The sequence below is a fragment of the Nerophis ophidion genome, linkage group LG14 (genome assembly GCF_033978795.1).
Source record: "Nerophis ophidion isolate RoL-2023_Sa linkage group LG14, RoL_Noph_v1.0, whole genome shotgun sequence".
In the NCBI taxonomy this organism is placed as follows: domain Eukaryota; kingdom Metazoa; phylum Chordata; class Actinopteri; order Syngnathiformes; family Syngnathidae; genus Nerophis; species Nerophis ophidion.
This window is the reverse complement of record NC_084624.1, coordinates 32,117,495-32,143,789: the sequence shown is the minus strand read 5'-3', so window position 1 is coordinate 32,143,789 and position 26,295 is coordinate 32,117,495. Positions and strand designations below refer to the sequence as shown.

At 39.6% G+C, this 26,295-nt stretch overlaps 1 protein-coding gene across 1 annotated transcript in view; it reads left to right on the top strand.

Annotated features, from left to right (window-relative positions):
• The window catches only part of tnn (tenascin N), a 76,972-nt gene that overhangs the window by 15,482 nt on the left and 35,195 nt on the right, over positions 1 to 26,295 (top strand). Inside the window, exons 2-6 of the mRNA XM_061920433.1 lie at positions 6,924 to 7,103; positions 7,182 to 7,373; positions 7,442 to 7,816; positions 14,631 to 14,764; positions 15,365 to 15,494. Coding sequence (XP_061776417.1) covers positions 6,926 to 7,103; positions 7,182 to 7,373; positions 7,442 to 7,816; positions 14,631 to 14,764; positions 15,365 to 15,494 — 1,009 coding nt within the window. The 5' untranslated portion in view covers positions 6,924 to 6,925. The remainder of the gene's footprint in view (positions 1 to 6,923; positions 7,104 to 7,181; positions 7,374 to 7,441; positions 7,817 to 14,630; positions 14,765 to 15,364; positions 15,495 to 26,295) is intronic.

Here is a 26,295-nt window from a genome sequence, read left to right as displayed (position 1 = left end):
AGGTGGCTGAAGATGATTACTCCATGGTCTTCATGAGGTGGGAGGTCAGAGTAGCAGGTCTGAAGTGGTTCGGCTCCTTGGGATGAGGTGTTTTAGGGACTGGAACCAGGTCTTCCAGAGTATGGGTGATTTTTCCAAGTTGAGGCTCAGGTTAAAAATGTAGTGGACCACACCAGTTAACTGGTCCGCACATTCCATGAGTGGCCAGGAATTGATGCCATTTGGGCCTGTAGCCTTCCAGGCCCTGTTCCTTCCCAACTCCCTCCTTCCTTGATCCAGACCGATGGAGTGCTGGGTGGGTGATGACTGGGGGCGGTGAACTGGGCTGGTGGGCTGTGGGGGGCTGTCTGAGAGGGGTTTGTTGGGGAGGTGTGAAGGGCCGGGGTTATTGTAGCGGGATTTGGATGTGAAGAGGTTGCAGCATACTTTCCAACCCTCCTGACTTTTCCGAGAGAGTCCCGAATTTCAGTGCCCCTCCCAAAAATCTCCCGGGGCCACCATTCTCACAAATTTTTAAGGGTTTACACCCAGACAACGATATCGCTACAATGGCCTGACAATAATAACGGTTATATTCATATGAATGAGTCTAAATTGAAACAAAGACACAAATCATACAATATTATAATTTTAATCATTTCAATAACCCCTTCTGAAAAAATGGTTTGATCCACACCAAATTTCCCTGTGAGGTGCGTGCCTGCGCAATTGCTCACTGCTCCCTTGTCTTGCGCAAAGGGAAAATCTGCATGTGCGGCGCACAAAATCCAAATCCAACTTAAACTCTAAAGAAAATAAACACAATGTATTCCCTACCATTTTCAACAAGTGGTCACAACAAATAAAATAATAAGGACGTCAAACGAGGCGTTTTAAGGAGGATAATGAGATACAGTGAATCAACAATCATTTTATCGAGCAAAATTGATTACTGTTGACAAACTGCACTAAAAAAACATCAGGAACAAAACTACTATTTAACTAAACTGGTCACTTTCCGTCGTAATCACACCAAAACAAACAAATGACAAATCACATTGAAAGCAGCCGCTCAATATTTTTTGATGGCATCACACACTTGGCTCAGCCAGTGATCCGTTCACAGGCACAAAAACAGTCGGACAACTCTTCTGTATTATGACACATTCCAGTTCTACTATGTAATTAATAATTACTCAGTAATTATTAACATTAATGTTAATAACTAATGAGTAACTGAATAATAACCTTTGTTATTAATTACTAATTATGAGCATCTGACAAAAGTCAGTTGCTTGTTATTATTCGTTGAACGTGGTCTTGCTTAATGTAAAATGTGTTATTTGTGGGACATTTAATAGCCTTAATACAAAAAAGTTACATTTTCTTTAGATATTATATACAGTATATCTATCTATCTATATATATCTATATATCTATCTATATATATATATATATATATATATATATATATATATATATATATATATATATATATATATATATATATATATATATACAAACCCTGTTTCTATATGAGTTGGGAAATTGTGTTAGATAAATATAAATGGAATACAATGATTTGCAAATCATTTTCAACCCATATTCAGTTGAATATGCTACAAAGACAACATATTTGATGTTCAAACTGATAAACTTTTTTTTTGTGTGCAAATAATCATTAACTTTAGAATTTGATGCCAGCAACACGTGACAAAGAAGATGGGAAAGGTGGCAATGAATACTGATAAAGTTGAGGAATGCTCATCAAACACTTATTTGGGACATCCCACAGGTGTGCAGGCTAATTGAGAACAGGTAAGTGCCATGATTGGGTATAAAAACTGTTTCCCTAAAAACGCTCAGTCTTTCACAAAAAAGGATGGGGCGAGGTACACCCTGGTAGGGCGTGGCGCAGTGGTAAAGTGGCCGTGCGCAACACGAGGGTCCCTGGTTCAATCCCCACCTAGTACCAACCTCGTCACGTCCATTGTGTCCTTGAGCAAGACACTTCACCCTTGCTCCTGATGGGTGCTGGTTAGCGCCTTGCATGGCAGCTCCCTCCATAAGTGTGTGAATGTGTGTGTGTGAATGAGTAAATGTGGAAGTAGTGTCAAAGCGCTTTGAGTACCTTGAAGGTAGAAAAGCGCTATACAAGTAAAACCCATTTATCATTTTGTCCACAACTGTGTGAGCAAATAGTCAAACAGTTTAAGAAGAGTGTTTCTCAAAGTGCAATTGCAAGACATTTAGGGATTTCAACATCTACAGCCCATAATATCATCAAAAGGTTCAGAGAATCTGGAGAAATCACTCATTGTAAGCGGCATGGCCGGAAAACAACATTGAATGACCGTGACGTTCAATCCCTCAGACGGCACTGTATCAAAAACAGACATCAATCTCTAAAGGATATCACCACATGAGCTCAGGAACACTTCAGAAAACCACAGTCACTAAATACAGTTTGTTGCTACATCTGTAAGTGCAAGTTAAAGCTCTACTATACAAAACAAAAGCCATTTATCAACAACATCCATAAACGCCTTCAGCTTGTCTGGGCCCGAGATCATCTAAGATGGACTGATGCAAAGTGGAAAAGTGTTCTGTGGTCTGACAAGTCCACATTTCAAGTTGTTTTCGGAAATATTTGACATTGTGTCATCCGGACCAAAGGGGAAGCGAACCATCCAGACTGTTATGCACGCAAAGTTCAAAAGCCAGTATCTGTGATGGTAAGGGGGTTCATTAGTGCCCAAGGCATGGGTAACTTACACATCTGCGAAGGCAACATTTATGCTGAAAGGTACATACAGGTTTTGGAATAACATATGCTGCCATCTAAGCGCCGTCTTTTTCATGGACGCCCCTGCTTATTTCAGCAAGACGATACCAAGCCACATTCAGCACGTGTTACAACAACGTAGTTTCGTAAAAAAAGAGTGCAGGTACTTTCCTGGCTCGCCTGCAGTCCAGACCTGTCTCCCATCGAAAATGTGTGGCACATTATGAACCGTAAAATACGACAGCGGAGACACCGGACTGTTGAATAACTGAAGCCCTACATAAAACAAGAATGGGAAAGAATTCCACTTTCAAAGCTTCAACAATTAACTTCTTCAGTTCCCAAACGTTTATTGAGTGTTAAAAGAAAAGGTGATGTAACTCAGTGGGGAACATGCTCTTTCCCAACTACTTTGGCACGTGTTGCAGCCATGAAACTCTAAGTTAATTGATATTTGCATAAAAAAATAAAGTTCATGAGTTTGAAAATCAAATATCTTGTCTTTGTGGTGAATTCAATTGAATATGGATTCAAAATGGTTTGCAAATCATTGTATTTCGTTTATATTTACATCTAACACAATTTCCCAACTCATATGGGAACGGGGTTTGTATATACATACACATATACAAATATACACACACACTATATATATATATATATATATATATATATATATATATATATATACACAGTATACACACACTATATACACACACACGTACGCACGCACACACACACACACACACACACACACACACACACACACACACACACACACACACGTGGTCAAAAGTTTACATACACTTGTAATGAACATAATGTCATGGCTGTCTTGAGTTTCCAATAATTATTAAAACTCTTATTTTTTGTGATAGAGTGATTGGAGCACATACTTGTTGGTCACAAAAAACATTCAGGAAGTTTGGTTCTCTTTTTAACTTATTAAGGGTATACTGAAAATCTGCTGGGTCAAAAGTATACATATAGCAATAAAGGTGCTTTTGGTAGCCTTCCCCAAGCTTCTAGCAAGCTTCTGGTGGAATTTTTGACCACTCCTCTTGACAAAATTGGTGCAATTCAGCTAAATTTGTTGGTTTTCTGATATGACTTGTTTCTTCAGCATTGTCCACACGTTTAAGTCAGGACTTTGGGAAGGCCATTGTAAAACCTTATTTCTCGCCTGATTTAGCCATCCCTTTACCACTTTTGACATGTGTTGGGTCATTGTCCTGTCGGAACACCCAACTTTGCCCAAGACCTAACCTCCAGGCTGATGATTTTAGGTTGTCCTTGAGAATTTGGAGGTAATCCTACTTTTTCATTGTCCTATTTACTCACTACAAAGCACCAGTTTCATTGTCAGCAAAACAGGCCCTGAGCATAATACTACCACCACCATGCTTGACGGTAGGAATGGTGTTCCTGGGATTGAAGGCATCACCTTTTCTCCTCTAAACATATTGGTGGGTATTATGGCCGAACAGCTAAATTTTTGTTTCATCTGACATCACATGGACAAAGATAAAACCTTGTGGAGGAACGTTCTGTGGTCAGCAGAGGAAGTGTTTATCCCATAACATAAGTGTAGGTAAAACTATTTTCCAAAAAAAAAAAAAAAATACAATACAATAAACAACTACAACAGGAAATGATGCAATATGTAAATGTATACACCAGAAGCCAAACTAGGAGGCTTTGTAACCCGTTTTAAAATGGTTATTATCAGGTTGTGTTGGTGACGAACCCCAAGCTGCAGATATGACGGCATGCATTGAGCAGGAAAACATAATTTAATTTAAAATTAAGGCAAAAAACAAACCATGAACTCGGAGACAGGAAACAGGATGCCAGGAAAACAGGAACTAGAAGACGGGTAACAAAAAGACAGCAAGCTACAAACAGCTACAAAATACAGCATACCGCTCCGCATACAGCTACACTGACATCGAAAAGTCTTAGCGACATTACTCCAGCACAGACTGGATGGCAAGGCAGGTTCAAATAGCAGCTGGCCGATTGACACCAGGTGTGGCCAGGTGCCAATCAGACACAGCTGAGGGGACACAGCACTCAGAGAGACAAACAGGAAACTGGACCAAAATAAAAGGACTGACAGGAAATAAAACAAACTGAGGATAAACTAAAACTATCAGGGACACGCCTGACAGTTATGCCACCTATTTAGTGATATAGTTTATATATCACTATGGCAAGAAGCTGTAATATATATAACAATGCAGATTTTAGGCCTTATTGCCCATCCCTAAAAAAACATATAAAATGTGAACTCTTATTATCTTTGTTGTGGATTGCAATATAAAGCATACAGCAAGGCCCAATATCATATTAAAACGTTTTGTATAGCAATAGACTCCACAAATCCAGAACATTACCCATGTTCTGCCATAAAAAAGCCCTTCTAAAATAATGATGTGATACTGATTTTCCGAGAGCTTGTAATTAGCCTCCTCTTAGAAGCCACAGCGGGGATTTGGGCTCAATGACATCAGTTTGGCTAAAAACTATGACATCATTGAGGAGCGCTGCAAAAGTAAAGATCTGCACTCCTTTGGTGACAAGGCTTCCATTCCTTTCCTGCAGGTAGGACATAATCTCACACACACGGACAAAGACAAAGACGGTGACTCAATGGTTTTGATTCCATACATACATACATCCATTTGTCCCTGTCGGGGTCGCGGTGGGGCTGGAACCTATCCCAGCTGTACTCAGGTGGAAAGAAGGGTGCACCCGTGGTTTTGATTTATTCAGATAATTTAAGAACATAAGTAAAAGAAAATAGCAATTATTTCCTCAGTTGTTTATAAAAAAAAAAGCGCCGGTTGAAAGGACACGACTGTGCAGGTCCAGTCAGATGTGAGGACAAACATCTGGAAGACTGCTAACATGTGATTATAATAATTGCAATGAAAAATGACATACAGATGCAATATTACATTTCTTTATGCATTCTTATCCAATGAAAGAGAGGGTGCATGACTTTACGTTGAATTAAAGGCCTACTGAAACCCACTACTACCGACCACGCGGTCTGATAGTTTATATATCAATGATGAAATATTAACATTGCAACACATGCCAATACGGCCTTTTTAGTTTACTAAATTGCAATTTTAAATTTCCCGCGAGTTTCTTGTTGAAAACATCGCGGAATGATGACGCTTACGCGGCTAAAAGTCGTCTGCTTTAACCGCATAATTACACAGTATTTTGGACATCTGTGTTGCTGAATCTTTTGCAATTTTTTCATTTAATAACGGAGACTATAAAGAACAATGCTGTTGGTGGAAAGCGGTGGATTGCAGCTGTCTTTAGCACCGAGACACAGCCGGTGTTTCTTTGTTGTGAAGCAGAGCGGTCAAGCGAACATGTTTTCTCTACATCAACCAGCATGTTTTGGATGGGGAAATTGTGATATATATCTTACCCGAGACATCAGTGGATTATTTGTTGTCCTTCAGCAGCTGTGAGCTTGGCTCCTCGGCTTCTCTCTGAGACACTGCGTGTTCACCGCAGCCATCCGACCTCGAGGTATGTCTTTACAATCTTTAAAATCTCACTAAAACACTATTAAAACAATGAGCAGATAAGGGATCTTCCAGAATTATCCTAGTAAATGTGTCTAATTACATCTGAAACGCTCACACTGCCGCCGCCCAGAGCCGTCGCTTTTTTCTTTTTTTTTCTAGTCCTTCACTATCAATATCCTAATTCACAAATCTTTCATCCTCGCTCAAATTAATGGAGAAATTGTCGCTTTCTCGGTCCGAATTGCTCTTACTGCTGGTGGCTCCCATTATAAACAATGTGAATATGTGTGGAGCCCTGCAACTTGTGACGTCACGCGCACATACTTCCGGTAAAGGCAGGGCTTTTCTATTAGCGACCAAAAGTTGCAAACTTTATCGTCGATGTTCTCAGTTAAATCCTTTCAGCAAAAATATGGCAATATCGAGAAATTATCAAGTATGACACAAAGAATGGACCTGCTATTCTCATTTAAGTAAGAAAATATCATTTCAGTAAGCCTTTAATGACACAGTATAGCTGAGTGGTACAGCAACTGGTTTAATGGTGATTACTTGCAAAGTACCTGCAACTTTGACATTTTTTTTTGTGTCATCTCATTATTTAGCCATGACCACTAGAGTCCTATGGAGGCCCCTTCTGGCCCTCGTCTGCACTATGTCACACTTCAGCGTCGCCAGCAATGTGGACCCTTTAGCCCCTGAGCGAGAAGTTACCTTCAGCCATGTCTATAACATTGATGTTCCAGGGGGCCCCGGATGTAAAGTGCCAAACCAGGATGACACAGGTCTAAAAATAAACACTAACACCACTGCCTCTTAACTCCCCTTTAATGTGTCGAATGGTATTTGGTGATATGCTCTAGGGTTGCAGCTGGAAAGCACAAAGAGCGGAGAGAATGACATCATTTTCAGACACAACATTAAGCTGCAGTCACCAAAATGTGACTGCGGGGAATCGGAGACCTTCAAGTCTCTCTTGTACAGAGTGAACGGCTTGGAAGAGGAAGTCAACTACCTGAAGACACAATGTTCTCAGGGATGCTGTGGCACTGCAGGTAGGACCCAAAATGAATAGCTGAACCAATATTTTAACAAGCAAAGTTCTCGATCGTAACATCTTTAGGTGCGGACACAAGCTGCAGTGGCCACGGGACCTACCAACGTGACACATGCAGCTGCCTGTGCTATCCAGGGTGGGAAAGTCCAGATTGCTCAGTGTCTTCCTGCCCTGATGAGTGCAACGACAACGGCCGCTGCGTGGATGGCAGATGTGTCTGCCATCAGGGCTACACAGGCGACGATTGCGGCCAATTAATATGCCCTTCCAACTGCAATGACAAGGGCCATTGTAGGGATGGAAAATGTGTGTGCTTCCCGCACTTCACAGGCGAGGACTGCAGCATCCAGAAGTGTCCCAATGACTGCAACGCTAACGGCCGCTGCGTGGATGGTCAATGTGTCTGCGACGCGGCCTTTTACGGCGAGGACTGCTCGTTGGGTAAGCAATTTTGTTGGCTTCTTATTGTTTGTGCAATAATGTATAACTGACCATGTACTTTCTGATTTCCTTTTTACACTATCTCGATTATAACCACCATTGGTATCATGGGGTGAAAGGTAAAAAGTATTACCGCATCTGATCTTGACATGAAGCGTAGAAAAATTTGGGACAGTTAAAAAATAATAATTTCTGTCATGCCGATCGCACTTAGTCGCATCAGAACGTGTCACAACCAAGCATGGTGACTAATCGTGTTCATTGGGATCAACTAAAAAAATCAGTGTCTTTTTTTATACCACAATTTATCAAATCGTTAACAAAGTGAACGGGGCAGATGATAGCAAACTACTGTAGTTGAAGCTGAATAACAGTGCCAAGTCAATGATTAATCAACCATAAACTAACAAGCATTACTAGGTTTTCACGTGATAAGTAATCTGTTACCCTAAACCACAAGTCTATTCAGGTCATTGAACTCGTTAAGGTTGCAGAAGCTCTAATTCTCAGCTGTTTTAAAGCAGCAAATTATTTCAGTTCAACCTGTAGGCAATGCAACGTGGTGGACCCCAGCGTTGTGACCAAATCCTAAACTTTTAATTTCTTGGAAAATACAGTATTTTTTTTATCCTAATGTATAAATATATACACATACATTATATGATTTAAAGATGCCGTATGTAATAAAGTGTCCAGAAATGGTACTGCAATAACGGTCAAAATTCTGTAGTGCCCTCCCTCTACCTTTGAATGAGGTTGCCAACTACGCAGCCGAATCAAGCTTGATCGACTGGGATACTCCAAGTAACTTCAAACTTCCACTGCCTCTTACTAGGAGTTGAGGTGCTGTGACCATACTAGCTGAATAGACGAGCGTTTTGTCAATAAAATATCTCAAACCAACACATTTAACACATAAATTAGTCTATTTTTAGAAAGAAGTACGCGATGCCTGTGTACAATATCACAACAAATGGCAATCATATGGTTTTTGTCAGTAATATCAGAAAACAAAGACTGAAAAAAAAACTACAGCCAATGCTAGCAATGGTTTTACTGGTGAAAATAAGTACAGCATGCTTAGCAGTCTAATGCACACCCAAAACTAAAGTGACATTTTATCAAGGAATGCCTACAGGCTTCACAAATAACTTATTTTATCACGTGATTATATCACATTGCCATGACGACAGCCGTATTGTTGGAACCCCTTTCCTGAAATAGGCACTGACACTACCTATATCCACATAGGTTTTAGTAGTGGAAAATATTTTTTGCCCTGTCAGTTCGAATACACATCGACATACAGGCTAACGGCCATATATTTCCCCCAGTTGCCTATATGTGGATGTGTCATTGACCGGGCTAACATTACACTAAGAGCAAAACACCATCACAATTAGCATCCGTTGCACAAATATACTAGCTTTTTTTAGACAAGATCATTGGACAATATAGTTTACATACGAAATGTCCATTACCATTTATTACAAGTAATAAGAAAACATAAGTAAACATTGATTGATTGATTGATTGATAAATGCCTGACTTACTTATCAAGGAGGAAATTAGCAAGTTTGGCGTCAGATGAAAAAATAATCTCCGCCTTAAATTGTCTCCATCTTTCAAAAGGCATACACGATACAAATCCTTGTTTTGTTCCTGGCTCTGTTATGAATAAGTTGAGAATCGTAACGGCACACTTTTGATTTACTAAGGTCTGGCATGTTTAGTAACTTTACCAGTGGCAGTAGCCAGACAAAGAGGGCGGTGTGTAACTGGCAACCTGGATGTGACACACTCACAGACTTTCTAATTGGTCAAACGGTAGAGGGCGAGGCATTGAAATGCAAACAATAATAAGATCTCGGGGCTGTAAATCAAATTTTGAAATGAGCATATCCCGGCTGAACTACTGTTATCGGTTATAGAGCTATTTGAAAAGAACGTGATTTATTAATGCCTTTTGACATTTTAGGGCCATTTAGTGATGACTTTACATGACATTCTTCATATGGCTCCTTTAATATACTTTTTGGCCATAGCACATTTACTATGTTTTTGAAGTACAGTGTGTTGATGGTGGACTCATCATATAAGTATCTCATCTTAATTGAGAGAAGTTTAATTAAGATAGTCTGCTTTTCTTTTATATTCAATGTCAGGTTATGCTTGGATATCTTACATTTAGTTTCCGTCAGCCTTTTTGTGATAATCCTACCCCAAAAGACCACCTTCAGTTTTCAATTATTTTTGAGAACCACACCCTAACCCTGAAAAGTAGGCACTGTTGGCCTGACTGAAACTAAAACCGTCCTGTTCCATATGTTGAGGGACGATCACACCTTTATGTTTAGGTGTCGTGATATTTTAGGTATATTTTTTATGTCGTTGTGTAGTTTTGCCACCCACCATGCAGCAGAGTGGCCTTTACAGTCGTGGTTGATTCAAAATATCTGCCAACCTGCTCATATTTTCAGACAAAATCAAACCCAAACATGAAGTCATCACGTGTTTACTCATTGTTAAACACATACGTCTTTGGTATGCAAAGAATCCATCCAAGTTATGTTAGATAGCAGCTGATGGGTGCTGGAGGGTCCTTTCAGTGGTCTGACCCCTGAAAATTACTTCCAGTACTTTTGGCTTTCAATTGTCACATACTGCAACACCACAGCTAGAAAGAATTCCATCAGTCTTTTGGGTTTCCTTCAAGCATCACCTTGCACACTGTCGCTGCAAAAATGGGGGGTTCACAAAATTCCTACGACCTCAGGAGTGGAATGCAAAATTCTATTTTCTGGCACTTTTAGTCCAGACAAGCAGAAAGGCTAGCAGGTGCCACCGGGCACTAAAAGTTCAATTCATACATACAGTTTGTGGATTCTGGTTTATGAGCAGTAATATTACTTTATCAAAGTGCAAATATTTCAGCATTTTCCTAACATTCAATTCTGCTCTGCGTTAATCTCTTATTTTATCCACAATGGCAAATATATTTCATTGAGTATTTAAGCTGTTTTTCTATCATTGCATATTATGTAAAAAAGCGATTGTGTTTAGGTGCAATGTTGAAATTATTTTAACCTTAGCACAATATTAGGGAAATAGTATGGAAACCAAGATATTGTGCTAATTCAAATACATAAACATAATCAACCCTTTTTCGATTACGCTTGCACCTCTTGGTACCCCGGCACCTCCGAAACCCTCAAATCTAGACTCCAAACATCCCAGAACAAGCTAGTCAGGTTACTTCTAGACCTCCACCCCAGATCCCACCTCACTCCAACCCACTTCTCCAAAGTGGGCTGGCTCAGGGTGGAGGACAGAGTAAAACAACTTGCACTGAGCCTAGTCTATAAAATCCGCTACACCTCCCTGATACTGAAGTACATGTCAAACTACTTCCTTAACGACCGCCATAACCACAACACCAGGGGAGATACACAAACCATGTTAAACCCAGATTCCAATCTAACAAAGGTCTTAACTCATTCTCTTTCTATGCCACATCAATGTGGAATGCACTCCCAACAGGTGTAAAAGTAAGTGCATCTCTATCCTCCTTCAAAACTGCTCTAAAACAACACCTCCTGGCAACTTCAACCCTTTACTAATACCCTCCTTCATTCACATCCCATCTCACCGGATTGTAAACAACCTAATATAAATAATCAAATGCATTTCTAATGTATATACTTGTTCTTATGGTATCTGAACTCACTATGTTCTCTTCTAGCTGTACATATCCTACTAAGTAAGACCTACACTGTTTCAATGTCCATTTCTCTGTTGATGCAATTGTTGATGACTGAAGTACTGATATCAACCAAAATTCCTCATACCACCCCCTGGATTGTAAATAATGTAAATAATTCAATGTATATACTATGATGATTAACTTGTGTGATGATTGTATTATGCTGATAGTATATATTTGTACCATGAATTGATTAACATGGACCCCGACTTAAAACAAGTTGAAAAACTTATTCGGGTGTTACCAGTTAGTGGTAAATTGTACGGAATATGTAATGAGCTGTGCAATCTACTAATAAAAGTTTCAATCAATCAATCACTTTTTTTGTATTAATATAATGTAAAGACATTTTTACTTTTTTAAATGTAATCCATTAAAATAAATCTCTACTTACATTGTAGGGGACCTAAGCGTCAAATCAAAAGGTTCATGCAATTAAAGTGCAAGCTTAAACGTAGTGTTTAGCAGTCATTTTTAAAGAGTGGGCCATTTGTGACATCACAGATTGACGGCCTTACATATGTGGGCATTTTAGTTTGTATGTGTTGTCGGCCAGCCTCCTCCTCCACTGCTGAGGTGAGGATGTCACCTGCAGCCCGGTGTGTCATTCCGACTCGTCTCATACCCTCCCGCCTGTTCTGATGTTTATAAAATAAAAACTTTTCTGTTTATTTGTCCAAACGATTTTCCACAGGCCTGTTTTGTCAACATTGACCATTACACAGTTGTATTAGCTACAAAACTCAGACAAAAACTACCACTCTGTTGCGACAATACTGCCTGATTTGGCAAAACAAAAGAATAGGTAGGATAAGGTATTATTTTCATCTAATCGTGGCATGCGCACAATAACACCAACATTTGACTTGCAGTGAGATAAATGCTGCTTTCTTGATGCAACACACAAGTTGTACATAATGTGGTGACTGATGAATCAGTACGCTGTTTATGAAGATTGTTTTGCACCATGTAGGAGAAAAATAGCGAACATGTTCGTCTTAATGATAACTAATTAACAGTGTACATTTTGAAAAGATGCATTCTACAAATTTTGGTGAGGGGGAGAGTGGAGGGGTTTGTTTGCATTCTAAAAGGAACACCTCCACACACCACCAGTTTGCATACAGACTTAGATAGAATTTATGCAAAATCTCCACCAGAGGATATTTGATACACATTGTTGATTAGAATCATCATAGGTCCACCTTTAAAAAGGACACAAATAAACTGGAGCTGTGCTGTACACCAGTGGTCCCCAACCACCAGGCCGCGGAAGAATTTTTTATTTAAAAAAAAAAAAAAAAAAAAAATTATTAAGTCAACATAAAAAACACAATATACACTTACAATTTGTGCACCGACCACAAAAACCTCCTTTTTTCATGACAAAAACGTCCCTTTTTCATGACAAAAAAAAAAAAGGACCCCCCTCCCCCGGGCCGCGGGACAAATTATTAAGCGTTGACCGGTCCGCGGATAAAAAAAGGTTGGAGACCACTGCTGTACACAACAAAGTTGACCAGTGCTTTCTTAAATACTGCACTTAATTTTAAATCAAAACTTAATTAATCCTATGAGGAAAATTATTCAACTAAATAGTGTTTCCATTATTACCAAGTGTTAACCAGTGTAGCTTTTTTATTGTACATTTTGTAGCTAACAAACATTTATATAAGAGCACACGTACCAAGTTACAGTTAAAGTACCCATGATTGTCACACACACTAGATGTGTGGGAAATTATTCTCTGCATTTCACCCGTCACCCTTGATCACCCCTGGGAAGTGAGCAGTGAGCAGCAGCGGTGGCCGCGCCCGGGAATAATTTTTGGTGATTTAACCCCAAATTCCAACCCTTGATGCTGAGTCTCAAGAAGGTAGGTAATGGGTCCCATTTTTATAGTCTTTGGTATGACTCGGCCGTGGCGTGAACTCACAACCTACTGATCTCAGGGAGGACACTCTAACCACAAGGCCACTGAGCAGGCAAACTATGGAAGTAGAAATTATCTATTCAACATGTCAACAAGCGGCATGTTTTCACATTCGTAATTAAGTGTAAAAGTAAGTTAACTGCAATTACAAGTCAGTTTTTTGGTCACGATAAAAAGCCAAATAAAAAGGGCGCAAGCTCTAACCACAATGCCACTGAGCAGGTCAGCAAATTGCGTTAAGCTACTCAAGCCCAAAATCTGACGACAATTATTCTTAACTTTCTCTTATGTCAACTGGACAGCGCTGACATTTTCCTTCAGCAAAATTCTCGTGTTTCGGCCTGCAAAGCTTTATTTATTTAAATCTATCTATTCATCTACTATTAATACGCCAGAGAGGTTGCCTAATTTGTGGAAAGGCTCACTCTGAAGCGTAGCTGACTGGCCGTCTACTTTGTCTTGGCTGCTGTATTGGTACAGTACATCGCCATAGTTCCATACCTTCGTCTTCTTCATCATCCTCTCCCCTGATGTCAGTTGTTCCATCACCTCCAATGAAGAGCCCTGTGTTTTAGGTTATCGTCTCAGCCTCTTGAGGACAGGCATCTTCACCGTTTGCAGCTCAGTTCCAAGAAGAAAATGGAACGAGCTTATTGTTACAATTTAACATTCAACAGCGCCAATTAGGGCTGAGGTGTTTAATTTTAAAATAAATAAAATGCCTTTCACAGTCACTGTTAAAAAATTGTCCCAACTGAAAAGACAGATCAATAAAAACGTTTTTCTTTTAAAATAGTATCTTGTTAGTCACTTACTTCTTCACTTAATTCAAATAAAGTAGTTTATTTCTGTTATAAGTGTTCATAAGACAGAACTTTCTTACTTTATTTCAATGGACTGCTTGCGGACCCCCTGTTGCCCACAAAAGTACCTGACTAAATAACCAACAAACACTGCACAAAAACAAAGAATAAGGGGGATTTACTTCAACGATTATGGACAAAATGTCGCTCTATTGTTTTGTATTTCTTTTCTCAACAAAAACAGATACTCCCTAGCATATAAAAACCGTTTGTTAATAAATGGAATGTTTTGGCTTTTTGTGTTTCCTTTTACAGTCCAAAGTCCGCAAGGTCTACGGTTGGTCCAGAAAACTGACGTCTCCCTCCGGGTGGACTGGGTGCCCGTTCCTGGGGCCGAGTATTACGTTTTAAGCTATCATCCTAAAGGTCAAGGGACTGCTTTGAAGAAGGTAAGTTTACTGCAGAGCTGCCAAGCCCCACGCAAGTTTATTATTGTCCTGTGTTTGTTGCAAAGCTGTGTAACATTTATTTGCCATCATGTCTTAAATAGACTCCTAATGTCAGTCTCAATGTGTGTGTTTGTCAGTTACAGACTTGTAAATACAAATGTAGCCCCCAAAAGCATTGTTTCTCAAATATTTAAATTTCAAGGTATATCCTTATCTCTGTCAGTGGAACCAAATGGACCCAACAATGTCAGATTTACAGACCTTGCAAGGGTCAGTTTAGTCTGTCCTAAAATAACCCATAGAGTCCCTGGAATCCACTTGGAGAACCACTGTGAATCAGTATTCAATAAAACAGTGACCACAGTGCAGGGAGAGCTGCTGGAGGTGAGGAGATCAGTCTTAAGATAAATAGATAGATAGATAGTACTTTATTGATTCCTTCAGGAGAGTTAAGGTATAAATCGATGTTAAACAAGGCCCCCAAAAAAATTTAACGCATCACGACACTAAAGTCTCACTCTTGTCTTTTTCCAAAACTTGGCAGCACTGACATTATTGTGATTTTGTAGTAACAAATATTTTAATTATTATTTTTTTTAGTTTCGGGTTCCCAACATGGAAAACTCCTACCTCATCAGAGGTCTGAAGCCTGGGCTCACTTACATTGTCCAAATCCAGGCTGTCATCAGAGGCATCCAAAGTGAAGCGAAAAACATGGAAGCTACAACAGGTAATTCTGCAGGTTGTGCAGTGGTTCACACCCGAGGTGTCGACTCGATTCGCAATTTTGATGACTTTGGACTCGACTTGACAATATAATTAAAACAAGTCTTGCATTCGGTCAGCACGGTGGAACAGGGGTTAGTGCATGTGTTTTACAATACGAAGGTCCTGAGTATTCTGAGTTCAATCCCAGGCTCGGGATCTTTCTGTGTGAAGTTTGCATGTTCTCCCTGTGACTGCGTGGGTTCCCTACAGGTACTCCGGCTTCCTCCCACCTCCAAAAACATGTACTTGGGGATAGGTTGATTGGCAACACTAAATTGGCCCTAGTGTGTTACCGTGAGTGTGAATGTTGTCTGTCTATCTGTGTTGGCCCTGTGATGATGTGCCGACTTGTCCAGGGTGTACCCCGCCATCCGCCCGAATGCTGCTAAGCTAGACTCCAGCACCCCCCGAACCCCCCGCGACCCCGAACGGGACAAGCGGTACAAAATGGATGGATGGATGGAAGTCTTGCACTCGACTTGGACTCTGATATCACTTTCGCATTAAAACTTCTTAAGACAAGAGTGATGAGATGTGGGTGTTCAGTCGATGTGAACTCGGCTGTAATAAACAACACTACTTTGGAGGACTAAGTCAATATACCGTATTTCCTTGAATTGCCGCAGGGCATATAGTATGCGCCTGCCTTGAATTACTGCCGGGTCAAACTCGCTTCCCAAAATAATTAGCGCATGCTTAGTATTACCGCCTGTTCAAACTTGTGACGTCACGAGTGACACTTCCCTGTCATCATTTTCAAAATGGAGGTGGCTGATTTCAATACCGGTAATTTGAAATTGCATAAAGGGAAGAAGATTAACAGCTATTCAGTAGGCTTTTAGGTCCAAGCTTACATCACACTCAAATTTTGATGACATGTGTTGAATAGGTTAAAATCCAATCTGCACTTTGTTAGAATATATAACAAATTGGACCAAGCTATATTTCTAACAAAGACAAATCATTATTTCTTCTAGATTTTCCTGAACAAAAATTTTAAAAGACATTCAAAAGACTTTGAAATAAGATTTAAATTTGATTCTACAGATTTTCTAGATTTGCCAGAATATTTTTTATTTTATTTTAATCACATTGAAGAAATATTTCACAAAAAAAATGTTTGTTGAAAAAACAGAAGCTAAAATCAAGAATTAAATTAAAATGTATTTATTATTCTTTACAATAAAAAAAATAAATTTACTTGAACATTGATTTAAATTGTCAGGAAAGAAGAGAAAGGAATTTAAAAGGTAAAAAGTGGTAAGTGCCGGAGTGAGAGGAGGTTTTAAAATAATTAGCGCATGCTTACTTTTACCGCATGCCTTTGGTAAGCGCAGGAATGCGAAGAGGTTTTAAATTAATTAGCACTTCGGCGGCAATTCACGGAAATACGGTAACCATAAATATTCTGCCCACCTGACAATTTTGCATTACAACAAAATCACCTAGTCCCGCATGACCAAGCAGCCACTGTTCAATGTCAAAGATAACATACGACACAAATGTGCAAATACTTCTTACCGCCATTGCGCACTCTCTCCAGTAAGACAGCTGTTTTAATTCCCATCTGACAGTAGACATATACATGCATTTGAAAACATACGATGAATTGACTAATATAACTATCTAAATGTATGGTCCCACTAAATTATAACACAAAAAAAATAAGTATAAATAAGTAAGGGAGTATTAAACAGTAAGTTATGAATGTCATAAAACAAAACTGTATACTGTGCACATTGCGACACAAAGGCCGATGGGAGACCGGAACATCCCAGACACGTCAGCTATGAGGCGGCCATCTTAGTCAGGGCTACGGTAAAATTCAATGAAATGTATGTGTAATGAAAATAAAACACATGCTCTTTTTTCAACCGATTTTCATGCATATTACTTTATTGTCAATGTCAAAAGTTATGTGATTAGTACAAAAAGCATTTCATTAAAAAAAAAAAATCTAAAAACTGTTCTTACTGATAAAGGAGGGGAGGAGTGTGTCGGTGCTTGACTGTCGTGTTGCTGGAGTTCTTCCTGTTGTGAATAATTGTTAACATGCGCGATCACGCATAATTACTAAAGTCATGTGTTTATTCTTAACACATATGCTGTTCTTTGTTCTCTTTCATACAAAACCCAAAACCAGTGAAGTTGGCACATTGTGTAACTTGTAAATAAAAACAAAATACAATGATTTGCAAATTCTTTTCAATTCATATTAAATTGAATACATTGCAAAGACAATATATTTAATGTCCAAACTGAGAAACTATTTTTTTTTTGCAAACTTCTTTTTTGCAAATGATCTTTAACTTACAATTTTAATTGCAGCAACACATTGCAAAAAAGTTGGCACAGGGGCATTTTTACCACTGTGTTACATAGCCTTTCCTTTTAACAAACTCAGTAAAGATTTGGAAACAGAGGAGACCAATTTTTTAAGCTTTTCAGGTGAAATTCTTTCCCCATTCTTGCTCTTTGTACAGCCTAAGTTGTTCAACAGTCCAGGGTCTCCTTTGTGGTATTTTACGCTTCATAATGCACCACACATTTTCAATGGGAGACAGGTCTGGACTACAGGCAGGCCAGTATAGTACCCACACTCTTTTACTACGAAGCCACGCTGTCATAACATGTGCAGAATGTGGCTTGGCAGTGTCTTACTGAAATAAGCAGGGGCGTCCATGAAAAAGACGTTGCTTGGATGGCAACACATGTTCCAAAACCTGTATGTACCTGTCAACATTAATGGTGCCTTCACAGATGTGTAAGTTACCCATGCCTTGGACACTAATACACCCCCTGTTCAGTTTTTTCCGTATTAGCCCTCTGAATAGGGGTCGTCACTCAGCATCGATGGAATTACTCGTTGTGCACTTTTTGCTTGTTTTATTTGGTACTATTGCAGCAACAGCAGCAGTAGCAGTAGCAGCAGGTAATTACCTAAAAGTAAACATGAATATAACAAAACAATGTATCTGTCTTGAATCATCATAATGTAAATAATACACATGAATTCATCAACTGAACCATATTGTTGTCAACCATGATATGGCATATAATCAATCACTGTGATTTTATCCTAACTTATTTATTTTATCATTACGTTTTATCATCATCATTAATGTATGTCATAGTCTGTTTTAAATGTGATCAGAATTATTTATAATGTCGCCATGATTCATGGACAATCTTACTAAAAAAAACATAAAACACAGGCGCTCTGTTTGAGCCACACATTACACATATAAGCAGAACTACATTAAAGAACTACCAATCCCAACAGCCAAACCAGGAAGTAAAGTGCCGGTATTTTCAAACTCAAGCCGTACCGAATTTAAAACCTTCGAACACTCAAATTCAGCCGGACACACACAACGTGACAACACTCTAATACAACAGATTTCAATCCGCAGTTTGTCGCTACATCTGCAAGTGCAAGTTAAAACTTTATTATGCACAGCCAAAGCCATAGATCAACAACACTTAAAAATGCTGTTTGCTTCGCTGGGCCCGAGCTCATCGAAGATGGAAGAGTGTTCTGGGGTCTGACGAGTCCACATTTCAAATATTTTTTGGAAACTGTGGACATTGTGTCCTCGGGACCAAAGAGGAAAAGGACCATCCGGAATGTTATAGGCGCAAAGTTCAAAAGTCAGCATCCGCAATGATATGGGGGTGTTGGATTTACAATGTGTATTTGTAAATGTATTTATGGCGGACTTGCTTGGGAATTTTAAGGTGGGCGGGGCTACCACTGTCAGGTGACTGCTTGGGTAGTGTTTGAAAATGGCGTCATTGTTCATTTGGTACATAAACAGCGTGCTTCGTCACCAGCATACCCCACTGGTAAGATCATTTTATGTCCACTTTTCTTGGTTAGATCAGCTGAACTATTGTTTAAATCCCATGCTTGCTCGCTTCCTTTCTTTTTTGTTTGTTGTGAGTTCGCCAAGTCGGCGGCGCTTGTTGTGCGGCTGGCTAGCTAGCTGATTGACAGCCAGAGCAAACACTCACTGTTTTAGCTTTTGGACGACATCGGCAACTTTATTAAGTTAAAGGATACAGTAGTTTTCTGAAGTGTTCCTGAGCCCATGTGGCGATATCCTTTACACACCGATGTTGCTTTTTGATGCAGTACCGCCTGAGGGAACAAAAGTCAGGGGCCTTGCCGCTTACGCGCAGTGGTTTCTCCAGATTCTCTGAACCTTTTGATGATATTACGGACCATAGATGGTGAAATCCCCAAAATTATTTGCAATAGCTGGTTGAGAAATGTTGTTCTTAAAGTGTTTGACAATTTGCTCACGCATTTGTTCACAAGGTGGTGAACCTCACCCTATCCTTGTGAGCATTTCATGGAAGATGTTTTATACCCAATCATGGCACTCACCTGTTCCCAAATAGCCTGTTCACCTGTGGGATGTTCCAAATAAGTGTTTGATGAGCATTCCTCAACTTTCTCAGTCTTTTTTGCCATTTGTCCCAGCTTTTTTGAAACATGTTGCAGGCATCAAATTCCAAATGAGCTAATACTTGCAAAAAAAAAAAGTTTACCAGTTCGAACGTTAATTATCTTGTCTTTGCAGTCCATTCAATTGAATATAGGATGAAAAGGATTTGCAAATCATTGAATTCTGTTTTTATTCACGATTTCCACAACGTGCCAACTTCACTGGTTTTAGGTTTTGTAGAAATATTCCCTGTATGCAAGTATTTTGCTTACCTGTATCACGCCTTATTATATATGTTAAACCGTCAGCAAGGAGAGTCTTGTGTATAACGACTTTCACGTCCGTCTCACTTTAAATATTAAGTTAAAGCAAGAGCATCGAGAATTGTCACTTAAACCTATATCACTCTGGACTAATTATAATTATGAATGTCGTCGTGGGTTGGGTACTCCGGCTTCCTCCCACCTCCAAAAGACATGCACCTGGGGATAGGTTGATTGGCAACACTAAATGGTCCGTAGTGTGTGAATGTGAGTGTGAATGTTGTCTCTCTATCTGTGTTGGCCCTGCGATGAGGTGGCAACCTGTCCAGGGATGTACACTGCCTTCCGCCCGAATGCAGCTGAGCTAGGCTCCAGCACCCCATGCGACCCCAAAAGGGACAAGCGGTAGAAAATGGAGGAAATAACTAGCTCCAGCTACGTCTTAACAGAGTCAATGGCTTGGAAGGACTAAGAAATACCAAGTTGTTAACTTTCGACCTGCTTTGTCTAGGGATGATGTTTGATAAGAAATTATCGAGTTGGAGCCTATTATCGAATCCTCTTATCGAACCAATTCCTTATCGATTCCCTTATCGAGTCCAGATAGGTTGTTGTACATGGGAAAAAAATATATATATATTTGGTTTAACAAAAGCTCACTTTTATTATGTAAGAAAAAAATAAAATCCAATAAATATTGACTGTTACCTCCCTAAAAAAATACAATAAAATAAATAAATATTGACTGTTACCCAAAGTATATTAAGTGGGATTTTTCAGAAAAACAAATATATACAGTAACACAAAAACAACCTGTCTCTGTGATCACTGTAGGTGTATAAATAATAATATAGTGTTAAATAAAATCAGTCCCTTGGGCACAAAACTGAAAATAATACAGCTCTCCAAAAAGTGCACTTCTGCTACTATTTGACATAACTGTTTGTTATGATGCTTTGACATTTTTGCACTTTATTTCTTTATTGAAAGAAAATTATATGAAGAGAAAAGTTGTTTGCAAATGTGGTTACATTGCTAAAATATGAAAAGTTAAAGCTAAAAAAAGAAATACACTTTATTGAGTTAACATTATTTCTTTATGAGCTAGGGAATATAACTGCACTATCCAACATGCAACGGGAGTGACGAGCATGCGCGGTAGCCCCAAAAAGTGTTGTTGCATGTCGTCACCCGGCAGTAAACGTCAAGAACTCAGCCAACACGCCACGTCTGCATAATTTATAATTAGACTGACAACACATATACAGTGTGATTTTGCTTTGTTTACAAGGAAAGAAAAACAAAAGTTAAAAAAGGGGGACATGTTGTATATATATATGTATGTGCTGCGGTTGCTTCAACAATGTTGCGACAGCTACCGTAAAGGAGGTTCGATGCTAGCATGGTTGCTATGTTTCCGGTTGGTCGTAAAAGCGTTGGTCATGTGTTTGTACCCTGCTCAAATCTCTCAGTAAAGTTATTCATTGGATTATGTCTTTTGTTTTGAACTTTATTACACCTTGGAGCGCTTTTTCCCGTCCGTTGTTTTCCTGCTTTTGCTGTCTGCGCCTAATGACTGAGCTACGTGACGTCGTTTCTTGTGATGTCTCACGGAGCATTTCTGGTCGGGACGGATTCGAATAAAGAACCAACTCTTTTTCATTACTATAGTGGTCTCGATAACGGGTACCGGTTATCAAAAAGGGGTTCGAGTCCGAGGACTCTGTTCTTTTCTTATCGAACAACCGGGAAAACCGGTTTCGAGTATCATCCCTAGCCTTGTCCTTATTTGAGACTTGACTTGACCTGTCTTGTCTTGACTAGGACTTGGGAACAAAGACTCTGGACTTGCAATACATTGACTTACTCCCGCCTCTGGTTCACACAACTAAATAAATAAATAAATGGGTTGTACTTGTATAGCGCTTTTCTACCTTCAAGGTACTCAAAGCGCTTTGACACTACTTCCACATTTACACACACACTGATGGAGGGAGCTGCCATGCAAGGCGCTAACCAGCACCCATCAGGAGCAAGGGTGAAGTGTCTTGCTCAGGACACAACGGACATGACGAGATTGGTACTAGCTGGGAATTGAACCCGGGACCCTCGAGTTGCGCACGGCTACTCTCCCACTGCACCACTCCATCCCTGACTTTTTCAGCAGACTTTTATGTATTTGTCACAGGTAAAATCAACCAACTTAAGTGTCATGTGTTCTGGTACGACAATAAGGTTGAATCATTCAACATAGAACAGGTATGGAAAGAGGGCCTCCAATCTTGTTATTATAAGTGGTTGGATGGCTTCCTACAATATTTCCAATTAAATAGGGCATGGAAAGTCCTAACCTGTGTCTGTCAAGCACAACATTCAGAAAGTGTTTCATTAAGATCTGGTTTGTTTAAGTTTAGGTTTAAGGCTCATTACGAGGAAATGAGTGTGTTTAATGTGAATTGGGCGTCCTCACTGATGTGGGGGAAAGCAGATGTGAGCAGAGGGAGAGAGACGGACAGAATAGATTGCGGTGGATTCTCACGTGTTGTTGCTGTTGTCATGGAAAACCCACACTTTGCCACTTAGTCTGGCTCCTGAGTGTGCGAGCAAGAGGATACAGCCCACGGTGGACATTTTGGAACTTTGGCCACAAACTTCAAACGATGATCTATTTCAAAAGAAAGTTTAAGGAAGACACTTTTCCACCCCACATATATTTACATTTTGAAATATTTATTCCTCAATGATTACAAATTATCTGTGTAGAACAGGGGTGTCAAACTTATCTTAGATCGGGGGCAACGCGGAGAAAAATCTACTCCTAAGTGGGACGGACTGGTAAAATCACAACACGATAACTTAAAAATAAAGACAACTTCAGATTGTTTACTCTGTTTAAAAATATAACAAGCACATTCTGAAAATGTATAAATCATAATGTTGTTTATTTTTACACTTGCATGTTGTTGCGGTTAATAGTATTCTATTTGTCGTTATTTACACTTTCTGAATGAATTATATGATAATGTTCATCAGTCAACTCATTGGTGTTAAGTTTCAATCTATAAAGATAAAAAAACAACATCAAAATCACATTACAGAAAGTTATTTATGTAGTTTGTGTTGTGGTTTGCAGAGGGGAGATGGCAGCAGACACCAGAGGGCAGTAATGTTCAATAATTTATTATATATATAGTCAATATATATACAAATGTATAATAATAAAACAATACTAACTAATAAACTAAGGAAATGGAGTGTGACAAAATCCAAGAGTGTGTATAGTGTAAGACTATGTGTGTGGTTAGCTGAAGTGTGTGTTACCAAGGAAGAGATACGAGGAAGTCCAGGGGAGAGAGAAGTCTAAAGGTCCGGGTTCAAAGCCAGGGAAGTCAGGGATCAAGGGAGGCAGTCAGAGTCCAGAGGGAGATTCGGGGAAAAGTGAGACGCACAGCTCACTTTCCAGGCGACGTACGGTACTGCAGGGGCGACACGAGAAAACACACAGAACACGGAGGGGCAAAACACAGAGAGCAGGATTGCATCAAGCAGGATGATCGCTTACACGGAGGGGCAAAACACAGAGAGAGCAAGATTGCATCAAGCAGGATGATCGCTTACTGTAGGCCACCTGAAGACTATACTCCGGAGCCGCATGGCAGGTTGGGCGAGCTTATGAAGGCAGCTCGTTCTTCCCAACAGATGCGCTGATTACAGATCTCCTGCAGCCGTGCGGAAGTGCGCCCGCAGCGGAGAGAAAACACCCGTGGGCGTGGCCCGCGGTGCTCTCACTGGAGCACACAGACGGATGAGCGCCGTTGGCAGGAGTCTGAGCCGTAACACTTTGCTCATTTTCCTCGACATCATGTATTTTTTTGTTTTTTTTACATACGTAGCATAATCTACAAATATGCAAAGAATTGCTATTGCAAAATCTAGTGGACGCATTTAGAACAGCGGTTTCTTTCATTAAAAAATGTCAGCTTTTTTTATACGTACAAAACTCATCCTGCGTGCAGGATAGAACCTGTTCGCGGGCCTGATCCGGCCCACGGGGCGTACGTTTGACACCCCTGGTGTAGAACTTTGTGTTTCTCTCTCTGTAGACACTTTTTTGAGTGTGTTAATATAATATAGGTAACAACAATAATCAGTTCTGATTGTAAAAAAAAAATAATTTGACTATTAATAAGATGAGTATCCTGATTAGTCGATTAATCAGTCGACTGTGGGGAGTTGATTATTGATGAGTCACGTCTTGAAACAGATTAAAATAAACTGTGGACTATTTAGCTTTCACCAGCAACTGTTGATGCAGTTTTTACTAGCTGTCTGGTCTTAACTATCACAGAGAACACCGAGGTCCTGTCCTTGGTATTTTTTAAGTGACAAAAAGAAGATGATATGACTGACTTCAAATATACTTTGTGTAGTACATTGTCTATGCTATATATCTTCTCTCAATATAAGATCTTTGGTCATGAGCAGCCTGCTACAACTACAGACAACATAACGCGATGAACTCCACTTTAAACATCACCTGATCCAACATAATGGTAACATTCAATTATACTGACGTAACTAATGTTGGTTTCACCGAATGAAAATGATGTGAAACATTGTCTGTATAATATCATTGTGGACAGCCTTTAAGAAACTCCACACAAACTAAATTGTCACATGCCATGGACTCATCGGTTCAATGAGTCCATACAAAGAAAAAAGCCGGAGATTCAAGAAATACACGTTGCACTTACCGTGAAAAAAAGTATCCAAGAAGGGGGACCTTAAATGATGGGTTAGTGTGGCTGACACAGTACTTAGGTTAAATAATTATTTGTGTAAGGAGTTATTCGGCTTAATGTAGACAGGGCCTCAGTCAGGTGTCAAGCTTGGTAAAAGGATTGGACTCAGATGCAGAGTTGGGACTTTAGACAGGCTTTTATTTTGACAACTTCCTTTTACCTCCAAAGTCAAGAAATAACATCTATAATCACAAAAAAACTACTCGGCGAAAAGGTTCCAGAAAAAGAAGGAACAACCGAAAATCACTCCGAACGGAAGAAAACACAAAAGTAAAGAAACTATAATTGACGCCGTATATGCTATAAAAAGTATTTTAAAAAAAACGCTCCAACAGGAGGACCAAAACAACATCTATGAAAATTTCTACACTACCTACTCTAATAAAGTTTTAACAAAAATAGTCACTCAAAAAGTTGAGGAATGAATGAAAAAAAATGTAACTGAAACTTACCACTGCGGCTGAATAACGAAATAATCAAAATCACTCTGTGTAGGAGGAAGAAAGGAAAACTCAAAATGTTCACAAAGGGGTTCAGGATCAAGGGACATAAGCACGAGACAAGGCAAGGCATGGACAAGGACATGGACGCTAGAGAGCACGAATAAACGAGACAATCTGGCACAGAACAAAGGAAGGAGTGAGCTTATAACACACATGAAGGTAATAGGGAACAGCTGGAAACAATAAGAACAGGGATGACGTCAGACTGATGACACAAAAGGAAGGGCAAGTGACCTGAAACGAGAGGAGAGTTACTTTTCAAATTAAAATATGCAAACCACAAGACAGAGAAACCCAAAACAAGACATGCCTCACCGCGGTGTGACATCAAATGATTATTCTGTTCACAGATATTAAAGCCGCCAAGGCCGTAAACGTGGTGAAGAGGTGAGGTTGTGGCAAGGTTTTGAATTTTTCATTCGACTGTTGTTAAAATTGTTAACTACGCTAACTTTCAGCGTACTGATAAAATAAAGTGGATAGTTGCAAAATCATGCAGATTGTCAAAGATGTTAGATAATACAACTGGATAGTTGTGCCTCAATGAAAGCTTTTGTTCTTCAGGAAATTGCGTACTTAAGATAATATTGTTCATATGATGCTGGGACACCCATATTTTGAGCCTTTCAACGCTCCCCTTGGACCACTACTTTTTGAACTCGGTATTTGTCAAATCCTGGTTACGGCCCTGAGAACAACCTGGCGTTGGCGATGGGAGTTGAGCTGTTTTAAATAAGACCTATA